Consider the following 24,299-nt stretch of genomic DNA (forward strand, 5'->3'; position numbering starts at 1 on the left):
AAAACATAATCATAGAATGAAAAAAAAAAAAAAGGTCAATATGGTTTCTTCCATTTTAAAAGGTTTGATGCAAACTCTTCTATAGCAAAAGGTGAACCTCTTGGTGTTAAAATCTGGAAGGGATGGACAGAAAAATATATGCATTCCTTCAGAGGAATCAAATAGAGTATTAAATTAACAAAGAATCTGCTATTAATTCAACATATGTATACAAAGCATATTCTGGTAGGTGAAGATTTTAAAGCTAATACAGTTGCAGAAAAGGGTTCAGAAAACACAATTAAGACTAAATACTAAGATTGATGTTAGATGGTGGCTAGGGAAAGGTAGTATATAGAAGTGACTTTGAACAAGGTCTTAAGGCATTACGGTTTTGCTAAAAGACAGGCATTCATTCAAATTGTTGTGAGCAGGACTATTTCAATGTTGCATACTCTGGCATTAGCCTTTATGAATTCAAATTTTAAAGGAGAAGCCCTTAGACAACCAAGGCACAGGAACCAATATAATGAGGTGGACAAATAAAGGTCACATCAAGTACAGAGCACTGAGGAAGAGGGGATGAGGACACATTGGAAAATGAATAGTAATTGTGCTTTATTGGGCTAGTGGCTTGTGAGACATTTCTTTAAAAATAGGTGTATTCTGCTGTGTTGATTTTTTGTTTGTTTTGGTGTGTGTGTGTGTGTGTGCGTGTGTGTGAACTTGACACAGACCTACATGTATTTGGGAATAGGGCATCTTAATTGAGAAAATAACTCCATAAAACTAGCCCATAGACAAGCCTGCAGGGATTGTCTTGATTAATGATTGACTGAAGGGGTCTAGCTTACTGTGGGCATTGGCATTCATGTGCAGGTAGGTGGTCATGGGGGAAAGTAAGAAAGCAAACTGACTCTTTGAGTTCCCTCTCCCCAGCTTGGGCATTTTGGCTAAGGTCACCTCTAATGAGTCCTGAGAGTGTCTTACTTACTTCCTGGGTCTCTGGTACTCTTTGGAGGACCCCCCTACATGCCACCATCCACACACACACCCCAACCCCAGGCTGCTTATCACTATTCATTCTCTTGGCCCTCTGGGCTTCTCTCCTGCTCCCCCATATCTGATCCTGTTCCCCTTTTCCCTGCCCCTTCCCTGCTTCCATCCAGATCCCTCTCTCCCTCTGCCTCCTTCCCCCTTCTAAGTGGAATTGAAACATCTTCACTTGGGCCTTTCTACTTGTTACATTTCTTACAGTCTAACGGTTATATCCTAGGTATTCTATACTTTTTTGGCTAATATCCACAAATTGGTAGGAGATTAGACCCAGCGATGGCGGCCAATGACTGGAATGTAAATAAATAATTAAGAAAGAAAGAAAGAAAGGAAAGAAAGAAAGAAAGAAAGAAAGAAAGAAAGAAAGAAAGAAAGAAAGAAAGAAAGAAAGGAAGAAAGAAAGGAAGGAAGGAAGAAAACTGAGCAACCCAGAAGCCTACTACAAGGCTTCTGCTTCAGTTCTTGTCTCAAGGTTCCTGTCTCAAGGTTCCTGTCTCAAGGTTCCTATCTCAAGGTTCCTGTCTTGAGTTCCTGCCCTGACTCTTTCCTCTTGAAGTGCTTTGGGCCATGGTGTTTTAGCACAGCAATACAAACCCTAAGACATCTTCCAAGAACAAAGAAGAATATTCTGGAACAAATATTAAAGCAAAGACAGAACACACAGAGTGTGATAGGTTACAAGACAGAAATGAAAAGGAAAACTGAAAATATTTGGGGACATTACAATAGAACCCCCAATACTGAGTTGAATCTCAATTTCTAAAACATAACAACACAGAAATAGCTTTAAATAAATAAATTGATTTTTTTGGGGGGTTTATAAATCTCTATATTCTCTACGTTTAGGCTTGTACCTAGTTTTGGTGGCAGGAAAGCAAAGAAGGGTCCTAGTTTCATTTTGTTGCTAGATAAGCCACTCTAACCAAAAGCAAATTGAGAAAGAGTTTGTCTAATGCTTCCAGGTCAGAATCCATCATTAAGGGAAATCACGGCAGGAACCCAAGACAGGAATCTGAGGCAGGAAACTGCTTGCTGGCTTGGTCATGCTTAGCTAGATTTCATTCATAGTTCGAGACCATCTACCTAGGGATGATGCAGTTCACAATATTCTACTTTAATAAGCAAGACAACACTGCACAGGCATGGCCACAAAGCAATCTGAGCTAGGCAACTCAATCAAGACTTTCCTCTCAGATGACTCTAGGCTTCATCAAGTAAGGCTAGCTAGACAAAGAGACAAAAGAACAAGAGAGTGCTAAAGCAAGGCCCGGGAATATAGCTGTCATTATTTACTAAATAACATATATAACACTCTTATTATCAGGGCTATTGACACTGGACTTAAGATCAGTTACAAATGTGTATGCAGGGTCTAGAGCAAACATTAAAAAAAACTATTAAAATAAGATGAAAATATTCATATAAAATGTTTAATTAAAATGACAGACAAGAAAAATTGTATTAAAACAAAACAGAGTAACACAATAGAAAATATTTACATACATGATAGCTTATTAAATCAATCAGACCCACAATCGCTATAAACATCCCTGGTTTAAATGAACCAACTTAAAGGCAAAGATTGCCAGAATGCATCAATGTTTCTTATATGAGAAGCCCTTATCTAATAATACAAAACAGTCTTTAGCATAAAAGTGTACCAAAATAACTGGGGTGGAGTGAGGAATGGTGACAGAATGGCAAGAAGAAATACTATAGTCAGTATAAATCCACTATAGTCACTGGAGGCTTTCAGGCTCGTCAGGGATGGCAAGCCACAGAAGGCAGAATGGCAATGAAGACACACTTGCTCCCATCAAACAGCCAGATGACTGACATCCATAAATTACTCGTTCCTGCACCACACACTTCTCAAGTTCCTTTGAAACAGTTACCAGGAAATCAGCATTCTGGTTCATAAATCACATCCCAAAAGCTGAAAACTCATCAAAATGCATGCTATCTGAACACAGGTAAGTTACACTAGAAATCACACACACACACACACACACACACACACTTGAGACATCCCAAAATAAAGCAGTAATAAATAATATATGACTTAAAGAGGAACTCTAGAGGGAAATATAAAAAGTCTCAGCTAAAGTATAACTGAAAATTTCTGAAATAAACTGTGTGATAAAGTGGTGCTCAAGGAAATTTATACCAAGAATATAAATAAGAAAGATGTAAAATTAATCAACTAAATCTCCAATTATAGTGAACTAGAAAAATTAGAGAAAGTTAAATCCAAAGTAAAAAAGGAAAAGTAGAGCAAAAAAAAAAAAAAAGAATCAATGAAATTAAAAATAAGATACAGAAAATTCAAATCAGTAATTCTTGACGTAGGCCAGGAAAAAGCAATGAAAGGTGACAGAAATGATTAATGTCAGATATGAAAGAAGGAACATAACTCTAGACCCCATAGAGCTCCTCCACGCCCAGAAAACTTCATAAACTCAGTGAAATGGAACAGGATCAGAACTCACATACAAAAGAAACTTGGACTTCTTTAATATATTAGTAAAGAAGTTCATTAAATAAGTAATTAGTAATACTCAAACAGAAACTAAACCATAACAACAACAAAGAACATAGGAGAGGAAAGTGATAAGGAATCCAGATCATCTGAACTGGGGGCATGAGTCTAGATCATACAGGACAAGGGAAAAGCACAAAAGAAATCTGTAATAAGCTCGCTTAGAGAGCCATCTACTGGCCTCAAACACTGTTCAGATACCTCAAAACAAAGCAAAACAAAACAAAGCCATGCTTTTGTTAATACAATTAGTGCAATGATTATATAATACCAGAACAACATTTATTCAGAATGAAGTTATAATGAAATGTTGAATGGTTCTATTAAAAATAGTTTTCAAAGCAAATTACACTAGTTATTTAGCACAATACATTCTCATAGCTATACTATCAATCTCAGGATTATCCCACAGGGACCTGCTGCTTTGTAATTGAAACCAAAGTAGATTACACGGTAATAAAATATTATGATCTACGTGGAATCAAAGTCTAAAAAAGGAAGCTAGATCTCTATGTTAATGTCTGTACCTTGTATAAGTCTTAAAGCTACTTGGTTTTTAGTATTTTCTGATTTCAATGTCTAATTAATTTAATTTTTTACAAATAACACACGAATAAAAAATTGCTTAAAATGAATTTTGACATCTAGGAATAAAATAACAAAAATAATTCCACAATCAAAACCACATTATCTCCCAAAAATGTTCATTTGTCACTTTTTAATCTCAATAAAAAGATCGACAGTATTTTTCTTTTGGAAAAAAAAATAGGCAGTTACTAAATGTATATAGAAAAAGATGCAAGTGGGTTTTAAGGAGGAAAAAACATCCTCTTAAAGAGAGAGAAATAATTGAAGAAAGTGGCCATATAAATTTAAGACATCACAAACCCTATGTCTGTCTTTCCACTGGATTATACAGACAAGCTAGGCTTATTCATAATTCTATTCCTTGGTCATAGTCCTTTACACAGATCATGTGGAGCTTATCCCTGGTGGATACATTTGCATTACAGTTCCTACATGTGTAGCTCAGGGAACACTGCAGAAGAAGGAGGCAGAAAAATTTTAACAGCGAGACTATCAGGAAATCTGCAGTGAAACAGTATCTCCTAGAAATGGCTGTATTAACAACATCCAAACAATGGCAACACCAATGGGCTTGTTAACAAGGAAGGAGAAAGTTTTCATGGGTTTCCATCCCTAGACAAGAACTACAGGGCAACTACTACCTGCTGGGAGAAGGATAATTAGCCTCTCACAGAGATGAGTACCCTATTGGATGTCTAATGAAGAGTGGTAAGCCTTGAAACTATAACAGCCTCCCCGGTTTTATATATATATATATATAAACATATATGTGTGTGTGTGTGTGTACAAGTACATATGTATTCATAAAATAAATACTGTCAAAGCAATAGACATTATCGATTTTAGAATGGAGAATATGAAAAGGCTTTGCATAAGGATGCTAAGGGGATGGAGGGGAGAGGTTAGAAAGTGATGTAACTAATTTCAATTGAAAATAAAAATTATATCAGGAAAGACTAGATAGACATGTTCTATTTTAAGAACCATGAATTCTGAAGCTATTGTTTTTGGACCTCAAGAGTTTAACACTGTGCTTTGGATGCTGAATGTTAAACAGGCTCACCTATAAAGGTGAAACTCATTTATAAAATATTCCGTAAAATTAAGAAAACTTCATAGTAAAAAAATAAAGAAATGAAAGAAAAGGGATTTACAAAACAAAATAACTATTAGAGTGATCATCTGTATTTTTTATATATGAGTGTTTTGTTTCCATGTATGTAAGAGTACCACATGCATACAGTGCTCACAGAAACCAGAAGAGAGCATCAGGTCCCCTGGAACTTCAGACAGTTGTGAACTACCAAGTGGGTATTTGGAACTGAACCTGGTCTTCTGCAAGAGTATCAAGTGTTCTTAATCTTGGGGCTATCAGATTTTTACAATTCATTATTTTGTCAACTGGAAAGTCTCTGGAGTGTGGTTTATGCAGCATCCAATGGTGGCAAAGTAGAACTTGCTTCCATGTGAGACAGTTCAGAAGAGTCAAGGTAAGACGATTCCAAACCAAAGAAAGTATAGCTGGAAAGTCACAAACTGAATAGTAGGACAGACAAGAATTGGGGGAAACAGAAGGGCAACATGAGTGAGAAGCCTTATCCAGAGGGTAAGCCAGGCAGCCAATATGGAAAAAGATGAGTAGACCCAGTCACAAGACAGTGCACACCTCCTGCAAACTGCAAATCTAGTTTTCAGGATGGGTCAGCAGTGGGGAGAAGTTCCATTTTGTCATTACATGTGGCTTGGAGGGTACCATTTTGACAGAGAAAATGTTATTTAAAATGAGCTACTCTGGGGATTTATGAACTAAGAACATACAGTTGTAATTCAGGGAGACAGAAGCCAATATGAGAGCCCCAAGCTAAGAGGCAGCTATGTCAACAATGAAGAAGAAAGGACCAGACATGGACAAGTCTGAAAGTGGAAGTGGCAAGGGAGTCAGGCAGCAACAGGTATAGAGCAATGTAGGCCTATTCTTAACATCAAGTCAGTGACCTCAGCACCTTGGAACCTTGAGGTCTACAGTACTGAACCTGAGGTCAGTGGGTGCATCAACCTCTAGAGCTATCCATAATCATAAAGTTCAGTGACATAGACCATGAAACTAAAGTATAAAAGATTATAATGGCATTCATAGCCAAATCTGTGAGCACCGGACTAGCCAGCAAGAAAGACGCCACAAAAGGATCCTTCTGCACACGTTTATTGGGAGAGCTTGATTACAGAGGCGAAAAGACCCTGAGCCCCAGAAATGGTGCTGCTTATGTAGGCCTAGGAGTGACGTGTCCATACCTGATTGGTTATGCTACCATTACCTCATTAATATGCCTCAGGCCAGGCAGTGACTCGGCAAAAAACTCTTATGCACATGCACACATTGGTTGTTTACCCATAATCATGGGCGGTGGCCAGTGGTAGCCAGCGCCATCTTGTAATGGCGTTTGCGGCTTCCCACACAAATCCTTGTGGCAAGCAATATTTAATGCTGAGTGGGTTATGAAAGTACACAGTCAGGGCTGCCTATATACATCACAGTGCTGTGTTTGCTTCCTGACTTACAATGCATTTGGGAGACACCTTCCACGTGTGGCATGAGCTACCCCAGAGTTTACAAATAGGGTTTTAGAGAGTGGGAGAACTGGTCTACCTCAGACACTACAAAGCTAAAACTGGTGAGCAAAGGGTACTATGAAAAGGAGAAAAACTACTGAAGATGGCACTGCCAGCCCAGTAAAGCCCAGCAGCAGCATAAATCAGAGTAAAGAGGAGCATGGGCAAGCTCAATCTGCTGGGCTAGATTGTGCATGCCTGGAAAACAAAACTGTCTCAACTACAGGAACATGGGGAAGGTTAAATGTCATTTGAAGAATAAATGGGTAAAGAAGAAGTTGGAACAAATCTACTATTTCCAACACAAAAAAAAACTCTAATGCCAATAGCAGAGAGAAAATAATTATAAAAAGAATAAAGCATATCTAATTACCAAGAAAAAGAGCCAACAAATGACAGCAGTTAAAACTTCATCTTAAGGTGAGATGGCCCTACTCATCATAACCAAGAAGACCCAAATGAATAAAACTGGAGAGTAAAGGAAGCTGCTACCAGATTCCACTGAGATCCAGATGACCATTGATTGGGAAATACTTTGAAACTGATAATCCATCGATGAAGAATATCTACCAGAAATAAACTCCCAAACACATAATTCAAAATTAAAACTAAAAGATATAAACATATCCATGAGAAAAAAGTAGTCTGCAGTATTAACAGTTCCCCACAAAAGGAAAACCCAGAACCAGACCAGACCATCCCTGAAGTCTAGCAACCCTTTAAAGAAAAGCTAATGCTAATACTCTGAAAGCTAGTCCTCAGAACAGAATGAAAGCAACACCACCAAGCCACTTCTACAAAGCCAGCATGCCTGACACAAAGCCACATGAGAACATAACATCAACCCATGTGCCATGATGAACTTATATCTGAAAGTTATCAAAAAAAAAAGCACTTAGAAACTAATTCAAGGATATAGGAAAAAGATAACATGCCATCACCAATTTGTTTCCTTCCAGAGATTACAAGGATAAATGAACATATACAAAACAACAGATATAAAATATACATTAATAGGCTGAAGGGCAGAAAAGCCTTTATCCCTTCCATGATAAAAATTCCCAAAGAAAATAGAACAGAAGAACGTATCTCAACATAATAAAGGCTACATACAACAAACCTAGAGACAATACTAACTGGGAAATCATTTCCATTAAAATCAGGAATGAGAGTAATATCCACCCTCCACTCTTAATAAACAAAAGTCTTGGGGTCTTAGCAATAAGACAAGAGCAGAAAATAAATATACCAATAGGAAAGAAGAAGTCACACTACCCCCTGTTTACACATGACATGACTCCATACTTATAAGACCCCAACAACTCTACAAGAAAACTCAAAGCTGATAAAAACACTGTCAACAAAGTAGTTTTTAAGTAGCTTTTCTGTATCCCAAATAATGAACAAGCCACAAAAGAGATCACAAAAAAATAAAATCCCATTTATAAAATTTATAATAGCTCCATTTATAATTCCAAAAATTCAAACCAAACAAAAATCCCCAGTAATAAACTTAAACAGGGAGGTGAAAGGCATTACAATTAAAGCTTTCAAACATGGAAGAAAAGAAACTGAAAAGTTTCTTTCAAAAGAAACTAACACTCTGATAGATGCCCCCCCCCCCACTGCCACCCCCAACACCATGGTAACAGACTTGGCAGAATTAAAACTATGGAGATAGTTAAATTACTAACAGTGTAATTAAATCCTATAATTCGTCACAGACTAGAAAAATGTGAAATGAGAAAGCATCAAAACTCCTAAATAGCAAAAGCAACTCTAAGAAGAAAGAACAACACTGAAGGACCTCAAGTTTTACTACAGATCCACAGTAATAAAATTACCATGATGATGGCACAAAGACTTGTGTACAAGATAAAGTGATGGAGTCAAACACTACAGCCACTCAATTTTTAACAAGTGTGAGAAAAACACTTTGGAGAAAAGAGACTCTTAAACAAAATGGTACTAAACAAGCTGGCGATTCACTTACAGAAAAGTGACATAAGGCACATACCTCTCACTTTAAACATGGATGAATTAAAATAGAGACTCAATACCTTAATGTCAGACCTGAAACTCTGAAACTGTTAAAGAAAAACATGCCAAAACACATAAAGATTCGGCTGGTGAGAGGAAAAACAGGAAAGAATGCTTACTGCCAAACCTCAAGACCTGAGTTTGATTCCCTGTACTGCACTACAAGAAAACCAGTTCCTAAAATTTGTTGTCTGTCTACACACATCATGGCACATAGTCACAGGAACATACACATATATGCACACATAATTAATAAGTATGAAAAGAAAAATAACCAAAGATATAGGCACAGCCAAGAGATTCCAGAAAGGATTCTTATAAATCAGGAAAAAGTTGTAGGAATTGACAAATGGGACTGTATGAAATTAAATTTTCAGCAGCAAAGAGACAGTCAATAGAATGGGAGAAAGTCTTTGGGAACTTTACATCTGACAGTGGATTAACACAAAGAATCTAAAAGGAATTTTAAAAATGTCAAAACAAATAAGAAAATCACACCAAGTTATCCAAGCAATAAACTAGCAAATGATCAATTTTCAAAAGAAAAAATACAATGGCTAATATTTAAACTATCAACACCTTAGTAATGGGGAAATGCATACAATGAAATTCTCTGTCACTCCAGTCAGAATGACTATCATTTTCTATAAAAGACAGCAAGGCTGGGAAGGAAGGGCCATTAAGCACAGTGGTGAGAAGCTAAACAGGTGCAGCTGCTATGAGGCCAGTTTGAAGGTCCTTCAGAAAACTAACTGCAGAGCTGACATATGGCCCAGCACTGCTGCCCCAAGCAGGAGGAAGCTAAGCACACCAGACACTTCTGAACCTGTGCTTATGGGTACACTATTTGCCATAGTCAAAACATGGAACAAACCTAAATTCCCATCAGTAATACATAAAAAAAATGGAAATGTATGCATACTGGATGGTTCTATTCCTCTGTAAAGAAAAATAAAACTGTTATTTGCAGGAAAATGGATGAAATGGAGACCGTTGTGTTAAGAAAAATAAGCCATATGTAGAATCTATATTTAAACATACAAATATGCATATATATACAAATATATAGATTATATATAATACACACACACACACACACACACATATATATATATATATATATATATATATATATATATATATATACCAGAAACCTCATTTCTCAGAACTTTAATTTGCAAAGATGTGAGAAAAACAATATTCATTGTGACATCATTTATAATACACTCAAATAGCAAAACAACCTTAATTTCCATGAGATAGTTGAATACATTATGGTTTTTATTAAACAGAAAGTAAATGTAAATGTAGAGAACAAAACAAAGTGCATATTCTTAAGGACTTTTGTAACCGTACACAATGCATTTTTATCTGTATGTGATACGCATCAACCCTAGAAGGACCTCATTCTGTGTGTATGTGGGAAGGCTGCGAAAGAAGAAAGTAGCTGGGCACGAGCCATGAAACATGAACTCTGCAAACTCACCGGTATTTCAGAACACTGATGTAAGGTACTCTAAGGTTATACGTAAAATATACTACAAGTACAGATTTACTAAGCCACTAAAAAGAGTTTTAAGCCTTACCTGTAAATTACTCACGTACGAGTCTTCACAATTTACATAATGTCCTAGCATAGCATGCTGGGCCCGTAGTTCATTATCCCTTATCCTTTCATGTAAGTGGTTAATTTGTTGCTTCTGCCTGAAAAACATGAAATGAAATTACATTATGAAGAATAAACTTTTTAAGAAACAGTGAAGAAAACTTTTGGTATGCTGATACTTTTACACATGTATAAGTTTTGCCTCATCTCAACCACTGAGGAAAAGTTAGTTAATGAAACACTTTTCCTATATGAAAAAAAATTTAAAAAGAAAAAGAAAAAGTAAGAAAACTTCAGGGTTGGAGAGATGGCTGAGTATATTAAGTGTTTGTCACTCAAGGAAGAAGAGCAGATTCAAATCCCCAGAACCCAGGCATGTCAGTCAGGCGTGGTAGCTCTTTAGCATTCAAGAGGAGAGACAGGATCCCCAGGGCAAGCTGGCTAGCTACATTAGCTGGAACTAGGTAACCCTGGTTCAGTTAGAGATCCTGCCCCAATAAATGAAGGGGAGAAGAATCTGAGACAACAACTAAGATCACCTTCAGGCCTACACATACACCTAAGCACACTGCACATACATGTGCCCCTACATACATGTAAGTAAATATAAATATACCACACCAGCATACAAACACACACACACATACACACACACACTCACACCTGAAAAAGCAAGACTGGAAGAAGCTATTCACAACAACGTAATGCATGTGTGTGTGTAGACAAATGGAAATCTATGTCTTAACTTCTGAACTACATATTCAAAACTCCTCAATAGAAAGGATTCTTCAGAAGAAAATTAATAAGAAAGATATCCTTTCTATAAAATTAACAGATATCCACTTTTGCTTTTAAATTTTTACATATTCTAATTCTTTTCCTGTACTAAATTCCAAGCTAGATTAAATTATTTTTTCTACTAACATAGTTGTGAAAATTGCCTGAGATGGATGTGACCTGGGGTCTCATTTGTGGCTGCCATCTGAAGCAAAGGAAGGACTGCTGAGGGGCATGTCTTGACCCTGTGGAATCTAATTCTAGCTCACCACTCTTAGTACTGACCTGCAGAACTGATCATCTGAGACTGAAACATATATTTAAATGCACTGATTCAATAATGCTACATACATGAATATAAACAACCATAATAAAAAGTAAACTATCACATTTAACTGATAAATATGATGCAAAATAAACATCCTTTCTTCATTATAATGTCCATCAACCATCTCAAAGCAATAGATACTTATTATAAGTAACCATTAATATTACTTTTCCTATTCATTTTTCCCTCTTTGATTAGCACAAAAGTAGTTTCATTACAACATCACCATACATGTGTCACACACTTCACTCATGGCTGTTCTCTTCCCTGGCATCCCTCCCCTAGGTCTTCCATTTCCTCCCTCATTTAAGATCTCTTCCTTCCCTCTCATGATTCCATTCCCAGTGTCATGACCTACACACACACACACACACACACACACACACACACACATACACACAAATGCACGCGCACACACATAATATTAAATTTAGGTTCCATACATAAGAGTCCATCCATTCTACTAAATATGTCACAGCTTCACTTTTTGATGTGGCTGCATAAAAGTCCATGTAATGTGATATACATCATGTATTTTTCATTCATCTTTTGATAGGCATCTAGGCTGGTTCCATGTCTGGGTTATTGTGAATAGTTAACAATAAACATGAATGTAAAAAGTATCTTTGTGGTATGGTGACTTAGAAGTTCTTCAAGTATATGCCCAAATTGGTGTGAGTCAATCTCATAGATTCCTATTTTCAGTTCCTTAGGGCACCTCTATGGATCCCTAGAGAGTGGCTGTACCAGTTTACATTCCTACCAAGTACAAATAAGAATTTATCTTTCCCCATACTCTCATCAGTATCTGTTGCCATATGATTTCTTAAAAACAGGCATTCTGCCTGGAGTGAGATGGAATATAAAAGCAATTTAAATTTACATTTTCCAATTTTTCAAGTATTTATGGCTATTTGTGTTTCTCCTTCAGAAAACAGGTTATTCAATTAATTAGGCCATTTACTGGATGGATGACAGTTTTATGATGTTAATTTTTGCAATACTCTGTATGTTCAAGATCTTAATCCTCTATATAAAATAAAGTTAGTAAAGATTTTTTCCCATTCTGTGGGTCGTGTATTCACTTGGCTGATTATTTCTATAAGTGTTTGTCCATTGTTGACTCACCCCAGCCAGTGAGGCTCTCTCCATGCATCCCAAAGCACTTCACATTTTTATTACAAAAGCAAGAAATGCATGAAGTGATGTTTATAGCTAGCTTAAGAACCAACAAGCTAGAAAGGGAGTGTACCTAGTGTTATATATTACAAGAGTTATCTTTGGTCATGTCAAAGAGACAAGAATACTCCTTTGGCTTTCACATAAAGATAATGTGAACATGCTAGAGTTTTCCTTCACATCCTTGCTTTCAAGTATTTCCACTTCTCACAATGTGCTAGATAGTTTTATATCAACTTGACACAAGCTAAAGACACTTGGGAGGAGGGAACCTCAATTGAAAAAAATTGCCTAAGAAAGATCAGGTTGTAGGCAAGCTTGTAGGCCATTTTCTTAATTGGTGATTGATGGAGGAGGGCCCAGCTCCATTATGGGTGATGCCATCCCTGGGTTGGTGGTCCAGCTCTAAAAGAAAGCGAACAGAGAGCAAGCCATGATGAGCAAGCTAGTAAGCAGACCTCTTCATCATCTCTTGCCTCCAGGTTCCTGCCCTGTTTGAATTCCTGTCCTGACTTCCTTTTATGATGAAGACAAATAGTGCTGTGGAAATGTAAGCTAAATAAACCCTTTCCTTCCCAAGTTGCTGTGGTCATGGTGTTTTGTCACAGCTATAGAAATCCAAACTAAGACACACAGTTCATGCAATTCTTCAGACACCTTGTGGGAAGAACGTCTGTACTCTGCCCCATTTATAGTTCACAGTTTTCTTACAAAGGCTCCCACAGTCAATTCTTCATATTATTCCCTGTTATTCAGAGCAAATCCTTGCTCAGGCTTATACTCTGTCTTCCTCTAGCAGTTGCAAACATTAAGGTTTGCACTAATGGACTGAATCTATTTTGAATGGTTAGTTTTACAGAGAGAGGGATCTACATGTAACAATCCAGTTTTCCCAATACCATTTCTTAACAAGACTGTCTTTTCTCCAATATGTTTTTGATACCATTGTGGTTGTAGCTGTAAATGTTATTTCTAGGTCCATTATTGGTCTTCATGTCTGTTGTTGTGACAATACCATGTTGCTTTCTTACTGTGTTTCTGTAATAATTTAAAATCAGGTACCAATACCTCCAGCATTGTTCTAATGATTACTCTTGACTACTAAAGATGTTGTTCTTCTAAATGTATTTTGTCAGGGTTTTATTTTGTCTTATTGATAAGAGACAGCATCAGGTATCCCAGGTTGGCTCTGAACTCACTACATAGCCCATGGGTAACCTTGAACCTCGTGTGTGTGTGTGTGTGTGTGTGTGTGTGTGTGTGTGTGTGTGTGTGTGTATTCACTATGTATTCTTTCAGACTCTCATACATGTATACAGTCTGTTTTGGTTACATCCACCCCCCCACATGCTCTTCCCTCTAATTCCTCCTAGACCCCACAACAGCTCTGTCTCTACTTCATGTGTTCTTTTTTAAAAACTCAGAGTCGAACTTTCTAATTAGTATCTCCCGTATGTGCATGAGTATAGGCCCATCTACCAGAGGGTGAGCAAGCTGCTGGGAACAACACCCCTGAAGAAAACTGACTTTTCCTTCAGCAGACATCAACTGCCAGTAGTTCTCTGCTAGGGGAGGGGTTTTATGATCTCTTCTCAGATCCATGCTGGAATTTTTACTGGCTTCATGTTGAGCAGGGTTTGTTCAGACAACCACAGCCACTATGAATGCATGTGTGCAGCCGTCTTATCATGTTAAGAAAACAGTTTTACAGAAACTTCTGGGTCATAGTCTTTCCACCCCATCTTCCATAATAATCTGAGCCTCAAGGAGAAGTAAGGAGGACAGTACTCATGCCTGACACTGTAACCTAAGTGAAGAACCCATGGCTGCAGAGGTCACAGGCCCCAGGGGAGAACCTACTTATATTATCTTGATAAGTGGACGTAATATCAATCTGTCTTTAAGAAGATTCACACTAAATCACTAAATGAGACCTTCAACTTCTTACCTTCTTGCCCCCATGTTCACAGTGCTACGACTACAGGTTTATGTGGTGATAGGCACTGAGTCTGGGGCCTTGTGTGAGCTAGGCAAGCACTCTACCAAGTGAATTGTATCCTCAGTCCCCAGAGAAATTTTAGAATTAATATTTTTCTAATTTATATAAGAGTATCTTTGGAATTTTGATGGTAATTTCTTTGATGCTATAGATTGCTTTGGGTAATTTAGCCATTTCTACAAAATTAATTCAGCTAATCCATGAACACAGGAGGATTTTCATCTAAGGTTTTTTGGGTTTTGTTGTTGTTGTTGTTGTTGTTGTTGTTGTTGTTGTTGCTGTTTTCAGTTTCCTCAATGCCTTACAGTTTTCACTGTAGATTTTTTTTTTTTTGGTTAGGTTTATTCTTAGGTATTTTATTTTTATTGATGCTAATGTTAATGAGATTTTCCCATTACTTCTTGAGATGTTTATTTGCTGGTATATAAAAAAGCTACTATTATGTTTTTTATTTTGATATCGCATTCTGCTACTTTTTTGAAAGTATTTGTTGGGGCTAAGAGTTTTAAGTGGACTTTCTATTCTTTCACATATAGGATCCTCGAATCTGAAATCATGTCATCCACAAATAGAGATAACCTCTTCCTTTTGTATTTGTATTCTCTACTACCACTACTATATCATTACTTTATCATTATTAGTAGTATTAGTATTATTACTAATGTCTTAGCTAAGGTAATAATAATATCAACAGTCCTTTGTTGTGAAACATTACTGCTTTGATCTCTCTGATGGTTAATTTAAGCTGTTGCAAAATGCCTCGTATTTGAACATCTATTTCAGTTTTAAGGCTTGGGAATTTTCTGCAACAATCTCATTGACTAGATCCAGTATGACTTTAGTGTTTAATCTCGTCATCTTATTATACCATGGGTTCTTAGGTTTGGTCTGCTCATCATATCCCAGAGTTCTTAAAACATTTTGCTCATGTTTATCTTGTTTTTCTTTACTGATGTTTACATTTGGTATTTCATCAACCCCATCTTCCATTTTTGACAACACATTGATTCCAACTCTGACTCTGACACTTCCCTCCTCTTCTCTTCTCCTCCTTCTCCTTCTTCTTCTTCTTGGTCAAGCCTACTAATGATGGTTTCTGGTTGATTGAGTTTTTCATTTCCAATACTTCTTTTGCAAAATCTCAAATTCCTAGTTAAATATTTATTCATGCTGCTGAGTTTTCATCCATACTATTGATTTTTCCCAGCCATTTTGTTAAAATTACTGTCCTCAGAGTCCAGGTCCTCTTTCTTATCTTTGGTCATTCTTACCAGAAAACATTTGAATTCTTCATCTGGCATTTCACTCATTTCGGTATATTTGAGTTTAATAAAGAACTACCATCTTTTGAAGAAGTCATATTGCTTTGGCACACCATCCCCAGTCCATGTTTCTGATAGATTCTGTGTTTTAATTTCTGTTGCTGGTTTAGATATCACTTCTGGTTTGTCCTTGCTGAGCAGTCTACTATTTTCAATTCTCTCTCTCCCTTTCTCCCTCTTTCTTCTCTCCCTCTCTCCCTTTCTCTCCTCTCTCTGCTTCCCCGTCCCATTCCTTTCTCTCTCTTAATCTTTCTTCCCCTTCTCCCTCTTCCCATGTAACCCAAGCTGGCCTCCAATGTGCTATGTAGCCACTGACAGCCTTGAACTCATGCTCCTCCTGCCCTCTGAGTCTGAGGAATACAGGCATTCCAACTACAACCAGTTTTAGATGGTTCTCATTAGCAAACCTAGGGTACTATGTATTTTAGGCAAGTACTCTACCAACTGAGATATGTTCCCAGTCTCCTTAATTTTTTGACTGATCATTTTCAAATACTGGCATTCTTTAACCCCCCTTTATGTTATTAAGTACTGAACCCAAAGTCCTGTGCTTATAAGACAAGCATTTTAGTACTAAGCTGAGCTGTGTCTCTAGCCCTGAGTAGCCTACCCTTGAAGGTTCAATCCTTAATCCAACTAGAAAGAAAATCTTTGGAAGTAGCTGCTGCTTCTCCTCCCTCTTTGCTAAGGATCTGGGTAGCTGATGCTCTCTCTGTTAAACTTCCTTCTCTATTTCAACCCATTCTTCTCCAGCTGTTTTCAGTTATCTTTTCTTCCTTCATTTATCCCACTGCTTCACACAAAAATAAGCAAGGACTAACATTGGTTACAGAAGAAAATACCTCCTCAAATGTTTTCTAAAGTGTCTTAATAGAGCACCCTTGATAATTCCAAAAGTAGATATAAATGACATGCACGCATATACTTTAAAGATAACATAATGCAGTAACCTTATGATTTCTTGCTCAGAATAATCAAGAGACTTTCTACTAAAACTAAATGAATTCTTGATAACTCTGGTGCTAGAATATTAAAAAGTTCTTGCAATGTTATAAAAGAAACATTTCCATAATTCTTACTTTAGGCAATGTAAATTTTAAAATATATCCTCTTCATATTTAGGTGGTCTCAAATCTCATATATAATAGCCAAAAGAGCTCATCATTTTAGTATGGCTTTCCAAATTTGACAGTCTCTAAAGGAAATATAAAGACACCACCTTGCAGCTCTGACAGTTCAATGTACCATATGAAGAGAGGACAGAGAACCTTCTAAACCACGAGTTTCATTAAAGCAAATGTAGAGCATGTCAGAAATCAAACAGACAAACCTATCTTCAGTTCTGATAGCTCTTGCATGCCATGGGACTGGAGAAGGCAGACATGAGACATTAATTTGTTTGTAATTTCAAATTTTAAGTGGTGGATGAAAGTGTAATTGTTTCACTAAACTAAACTTTTATCATCTGAAATCATGAGTAATTAAAAAGCAGACTCACCTATCAATTACAATTTCCTTCTGCCTCAGAAGTCCTTCTTTTATTTTCAGCACTGATTCCCATTTACTGAAATCCTGGAAGCCAGGAGGTGAATAACTCTGACGAGATGATCCAGTCAAAACCTGCACAAAAAAAGTTTACACATTTAATATGCTATCTAAAGGGAGCAAGTGCATACCGGCCAGTATTTTCCCTATGGTTTCCACAAACAAACAAACAAACAAACAAGCAAAAAACAAACATCTCTCTCCTCTCTGTCCCAACCCCACTTTAAAAAAAAAAAAAAGACACACAAAGCAAACCAGAGAAGCCAGTAAGCAGTCCCACCATGGTTCTGCCTCCAGTCTCCAGCCTTGACTTCCTGCCATGAGCTCAATGATGGACTGACTTAAGATGTCTTCATTGATCATTTATTGTTTATTTAGGACAATAGTAGCTAGAAGCAGTAAACCAAGGCTCTCCCCTTCCAAGTCCTCAATCTCCCCAGGAGGGTGAAGATAGACTAAGAAGTACTCATGAATTATGGGTGTGGGGGTAATTATGCATTAAGGGAATGATAATGACTATGAGCAATGCCAGGACTTTCAGCTAAACCTTGGCAATGTCTATGATTCTCAGAGAGGGCAGGTTTGCTAGCAGCACTTCAGTGCTTTAGAAAGTAAGATGGAAGCCGGGCAGTGCTGGCGCACACCTTTAATCCCAGCACTTGGGAGGCAGAGGCAGGCAAATTTCTGAGTTTGAGACCAGCCTGGTCTACACAGAGAAGCCCTGTCTCAAAAAACCAAAACGGAAGGGAAGGGAAGGGAAGGGAAGGGAAGGGAAGGGAAGGGAAGGGAAGGGAAGGGAAGGGAAGGGAAGGGAAGGGAAGGGAAGGGAGAAAGAAAGTAAAGAAAGAGAGAAAGAGAGAGAAATAATGAAGGATGGAGACACTCTTCAAACTGCATTATTATCTATGGACAAAACTAGAGGATGTCAAACCTGATGGTTTCCCCACTGTGTATCCTATGGATCATCAGTCTAATGTAAAACATTCCTCTTGCACTGTAATCATGCTTCATGAATCCATCAAAATATATTGCCAAATAAGTCTAGAGGATGCCCTGGTGCTAATGACTAAGAACTGAAGAGTTTTTCAATGAACAAAGCACTGGAATTTCTAAGAGGTAAGCTGAGCTTGGAGTAACTTTCTGGCCTGGAGCACCTGGAAGTTACTCTGTGCTCTCAGGCATTTAGCATCTTCTTTTCCTGTTGGATGAGGGGAATCATTTTACACAGATGACCGGGACCTGTTCGTGGATTACCTAATGATCAGTAAAGGGTAACTGCAAGGACTGATCAACCTCAAGTCTGCTTCCAACCCCTTTCACTACTTCAGATAAGTTCCTCCAAGGTCTTCTCCTTTAGAGTGTTCCCTGCCAGGACTACCAAAGGAAGCCAAAAGCACCTCTGGCAGACCTTCTGCAGTCATTGCCACACAATGCAAGTTCAATCCATAGTCATGTGGAACCAGAGGAAAACTATAGACCCTGAAGGACAAGATGACTGTGGCCAAATGGCAACTTCACCCACTCCACAGACCAGGGCTCCTGCCTGGCTGCAGCACTGATGTCTAAGCCCTGGATACAGTTGAGCCTTTCTCTGACATACAGTGCCATGGAAGCTTTCTCCCCTAGGGGTGTTTTAATAGAGAGTTGTAAGAATCATTATGGACATTGGACCTTAAAGATTATGTATTAAAATGCAACAAAACTGGTTTTTACATTTAAAAAACACATTTATATTTATATAAATAACCATTAAAGAATTTCAAATATATTCCAAAGTAAATATGTAATTCTAATGAAGAACTGACAATAGAAATTTTAAAAGGTCTAGCTATTTGTAGCATTACATAGAAGATTTTTTACTCATTATCATATATAAGTAGAAGTTTTCTGAAATTAGTCTGTTATTACCTCAATAAACAGTAAAATGACAGAAATGCTCTATGACTCGGATAAACATTACCAGGAGAGTCACCACAGGGAAGAGATAAACACAGCACCTGAGTACCCAGACTGTAAACTGTCATGATCAAATCATCGTTTAACTTCATTTAACATTTCAAAATCACAAATATTTTCCCAAGGCATAAAACATTACCCAGAAATAACTATTATGTGGATAAATTGTTTCAACTATAATTGCAAAATCTAGCAAAAATGTATTTAGACTTTAAGAAAATTTTCCAATACTTAACATATATCAACAACAATAAAACCCAATACAGAAATGTGGTAAAACTATAAAGGGGTCTTGAGAGGAGAACAAATGACCTTCTTTGATTAATGTATTATTTATTTACTTACTTACATATTTATTAATGAGAAGTGGTAGGTACCCAAGTACACCTGCTACAAAAGCAGGAGTGGAAGTAAGAGAAGTAATGGGTAAGAAGGCAGAGAAGAGGACGTGGAGGGATGATTAACCAAAACTACATGACTACATAATGAAAGCTGATACTTGCTAAACTAATTTAAAGTAAGAATCTCATTGAGGTACTCTGTGTGGATACAAAGATGCTACCAAAAACCTGCTAGTCTGTGGCAAGTCTGCTATGGGAGAATCCAACTATTTTTCATTGAATTTGAGGTCTGATCAGTAGGAGGAAATTTAAGTCTGGTACTATAAACCCAGTCGAAAGCCTATATAAACCTGTAATTGAAACAATATTTTCCATGTGGTTTATGACTTAGCTCCACCCCCTTCCTTTCATTTTTTTCCCTCTCCACACTGAACCCACTGTTTAGTACACCCCACAATAAGGAGCTATATTCCAGCATATAAAGGATTTTTAAGGACTCTATTCTAGCTATGAATGGCATCTTTTTTGGCTAGCTACTTCCTGTGTAAATCAGTTCTCCAAACAATACTAGAAGACTACATTCAGTAGAAGGAAATACAACTGAAATCCAGGCATACCCCTGACTCAGAATACATGTATGTATGCATGTATATATGTTATGGTAATCATTTGCTAATAGCAGCCAACAGGTTACAAGTAAACAAAACAAATATCCACCATAAATGTTGCAAGTAGATATAGGTTGATAAAATCGTGAGAGGATTGTGCTATTCTGGGTCAGTTCATTTCTATAGTTGCAAAATTCTATTAAAGATTTCTGTCAAGAATCCCTATTTTTTCCCCATGCCATGTTTTCTTTACGGTTTAACAAACACAAAGAAAATTCCTTCATTAGGGGATAGGTACAAGACCCAGACAGGTGACAGACACAGAACAAACACCGGCACATGGACAGACAGATCTGATGCACACAGCAAATTATCCATGTATTTATCAGGAAACACAGACTTTGGACAGATAGAAGACACACAGAGGGAAATAAAGAATTCAAACAGGCTCATTTTGTCAAACTAATACAAAAGGAGGCCTGTGGTTTCAATCCTTAATGCTCTGTAGACACAGTTTGGTTCCCCCTCTGAAGTTTCTCTAATGCATTTACTAACACAGTATATATCAACAACTCTAAAATTTTAGATAAAATGAATAATTTCCTAAGAAACTGTCAATTTTTTAACAATTTCTTGAGTAATTTTTATATTAATGAAATAGAGAGGATTAGAAAAAAATTAAACTATTCATCAAGTAAAGTCATAACTTTACAGGTAGTTTCTATTTGAATGAAAAAACTCAAAACTTTTGAGTAAGGTAATGTGGTACTTTGAATGAGAACGGCTCATATACTTGAATTCTTGGTCCCCAATTAGTAGATTGGTTTGGTAAGGCTTAGGGGGTTTGGCCTTGCTGGAGGAAGTGGTACCTACTGGAGAGATTGTGTAACTTTGCAGGCCCTTTCTCTCCCTCTATGCCTCCAACTTGAAGACTGAGATTTAAGCTCTCTGCTACTGCCCTATCACTATGTCTTGCCCGCTGCTGTACCATCATGACCATGGGCTAATCCTCTGTAAGTGTCAGCAGCAAGCCTCCAATGAATACTTTCTTTTATAGGTTGCTTTGGTCGTGGTGTCTCTTCACAGCAATAGAAAAGTAACCCTGACAAGTAATTAGACAGAATTTGTGCAGCAATGCCTGGGCTGTCCTGCCTAGTCACAAATGGAAATGTGCCTAGTCCTACTGCAACTTGCTATGCCAAGCTGGGTTGATAGCCCTGGGAGGCCTCATCTTTCCTAAGGAGAGAGAATGAGAGAATGCAGAAGAGGGAAGAGAGAGGGGCTGGAAGAAGAGGGGAGAGAGGTAGCTGCAATGGGGATGTAAGTAAATTAATTTATTCATTCATAAAGAAGACATTTTGAAATGAAAAAATAGAGGATAGTCCACTCTATTTTTTGAAAATAATGGAAAAGGGAGACACTTTCTATGACAGTATTCCCTCTTCTATATCCTATCAATAATATTTTCCCTCAAGAATGTGCAAACAATAAGAATTTGTTAGATAAAATTTCAACTAAACATGATACTACTGTGTGATAGTTATTTATAGTGATAGCAAACACAATTTTACAAAATTTAGAAAACCTAGGTATTGTTTGAAGAAAAATATCTGTCAAAATGTACATACTGATAAAATAGAAAAAGATACTGCTACTGTGCTGTTCCTTTGAGATTTTCAATAACGTATCTTGGTTTCGTTGATTGGTTGGTTTGGTTTGTTTTTGGTTTTTTGTTTTGTTTTTTGGTTTTTTTAGACAGGGTTTCTCTGTGTAGCCCTGAATGTCCTGGAACTTACAATCCAGGCTGGCCTCGAACTCAGAAATCTGCCTGCCTCTGCCTCCCAAGTGCTAGGATTAAAGGTGTGCATGACTACTGCCGGGTACATATCTTGCTTTTACTGACTGTAGACAATAGAAATAATCAATGGTGTAATAAATTTGTGAATATGTAATTTCTCTATTCCAAAAGTAATAAAGCTTAACTGAAGAGGAGCATGAGACATAAAGGCAGTCCTACGGCCTTAGGACTGTGTCAGCCCAAGAGAGGAACAGAACTTCTCACCAACATGATGCTTCTGAAAATGGAAGCAAAGGGTTTTGTTTTTTTCTGGTCTTTTTGTTTGTTTGTTTTTTACATGCAAACATTGTTATAAACATATTCTATAGTCGGCAAATTTAGGGAAAGAAAAGAATCCATCATTTAGATGTTCTACCTAAAAATACATACAATTCATTATTCTTTGCTAACTAGGGAAGAAAACACTAGCTCAAGAGCCAAAGAAAAATCACAACTTCTCTGTGCATAGGCCCTAACTAGATTCAAATAGATTTATAGACTCAGAAGAGAGACACACACACACACACACACACTCCTCTTTTCCCTTGTCATTGGGAATGTCAAATTCCATTCTCCTAATTGAATAAGGACAGCTCCTATCTACAACAACACTAAACATGCTACTGAGATGAAACCCAGATGCTATGAAATGTTGCCAAACACGATTTTAGTAAAAGTTTACTCTAGTGCATCTTAAAATAGCTCAGCGCTCTCTGGCTGGACAAACGGTGTTGAGCTCAGATACTGCAGAGCTACTACATGAGCCAGCACACCACCTCTGCAGTTCTGCAGGGTCCTTATCTCTCCCCTTCATGTGCCTTTGTCCCTGAGCTCATGCATCACTCACAACACATCAAACAACACAACAAATCTTCCTGTTTCCTAGAATAGTGTATCAAAAGTAGCACTTTAAATGTGCAGTTTGGGAAAAGAATGATATCTCAGCCAAAAGAAACTCACAAAGCTCAATAAATGAAATGAAAGTACGTTACAAACAGCACCAAACTTAATACTTTTTTATTTACAAAAAGGGGAAAAGGATAACAGAATTGTGAATTTAGTAGAAACTGAACTATGCCCATATTATCTGTGCAGTACAAGCCACATCTTTTAACAAAATAAAGGCAAAAGCACATTTTTGGTAGTGTCATTAGTCATCTCCTCCAATCAGAGTGACCCCAAGCCCTCAGTCCTCTGCATTACATAAGGAATTATTTGTCTGGTGAAAATGCTGTTCTTTTAAGGATTTTTTTTTTCAAAAGTCAGGAGATAATTTGTCTGCATGGTATTCTGAAATGAGGTCTCACATAGTCTGGGGTGGCCTGAAACTTACTGCATATAGCCAAGGATGACCTCTTTTGCCTCCCAAGTGCCAGATATACTGGGTACACAACCACAGCTGGCTCCAGAGCTGTTATTTCTTCTATTTATTTTTCCTAACTCTTTGATACTCTCCTGTCCTCCTGATACACTTTACTGAAATAAAAATGCAAATGTGTTGAATTACACAAAGAGTAGGGGAAACAATAAGGAGATTATGAACATATGCACACTTAGCTTTAAAATGTATGCATGAAAATAAAACCTTAGAAGTTTTTATCCCTATCATAACACTACACAAACAAATTACCTTCAACTTTGTTTTAGAGGAAGAAACATTGCTTCCTGTCAAAACTCAATCTCACCTCTATCTGTGTTAATTTATTATGTATGATTTAAATGCTAACAAAGAAAAGATTGATACATATGAAACATGGTGCCACTGTAGTCATAAAACAGATTGCATGGTATATCCTTGAGCAATAAGGGCTGAGGAGATGGTTTACTGAGTAAAGCACCTGCCATGCTTCATGAGGCTCTGAATTCAGACCTTTAGCATCCACATAACAGGCCAGGAACAGTGCTAGAAAAATGACTAATTGGTTAGAAATACTTGTTGTTCTTCCAGGGACCTCAAGCTCAGCTCACAGCACTCACATCTGGCTCCCA

The 24,299-nt window shown here is 37.3% G+C and overlaps 1 protein-coding gene across 3 annotated transcripts in view; it reads right to left on the reverse strand.

Annotated features, from left to right (window-relative positions):
* The window catches only part of Cep85l (centrosomal protein 85L), a 109,879-nt gene that overhangs the window by 28,685 nt on the left and 56,895 nt on the right, over positions 1–24,299 (reverse strand). For all 3 annotated transcript variants that reach the window (XM_021174136.3, XM_021174135.3, XM_021174133.3), the window contains 2 exons: positions 17,522–17,643; positions 10,399–10,516 (listed from right to left, as the gene is read on the reverse strand). In XM_021174136.3, coding sequence (XP_021029795.1) covers positions 10,399–10,516; positions 17,522–17,643 — 240 coding nt within the window. The remainder of the gene's footprint in view (positions 1–10,398; positions 10,517–17,521; positions 17,644–24,299) is intronic.

Source organism: Mus caroli, unplaced genomic scaffold, assembly GCF_978045245.1.
Source record: "Mus caroli unplaced genomic scaffold, Mus_caroli_1 scaffold_9, whole genome shotgun sequence".
Taxonomy (NCBI): Eukaryota; Metazoa; Chordata; class Mammalia; order Rodentia; family Muridae; genus Mus; species Mus caroli.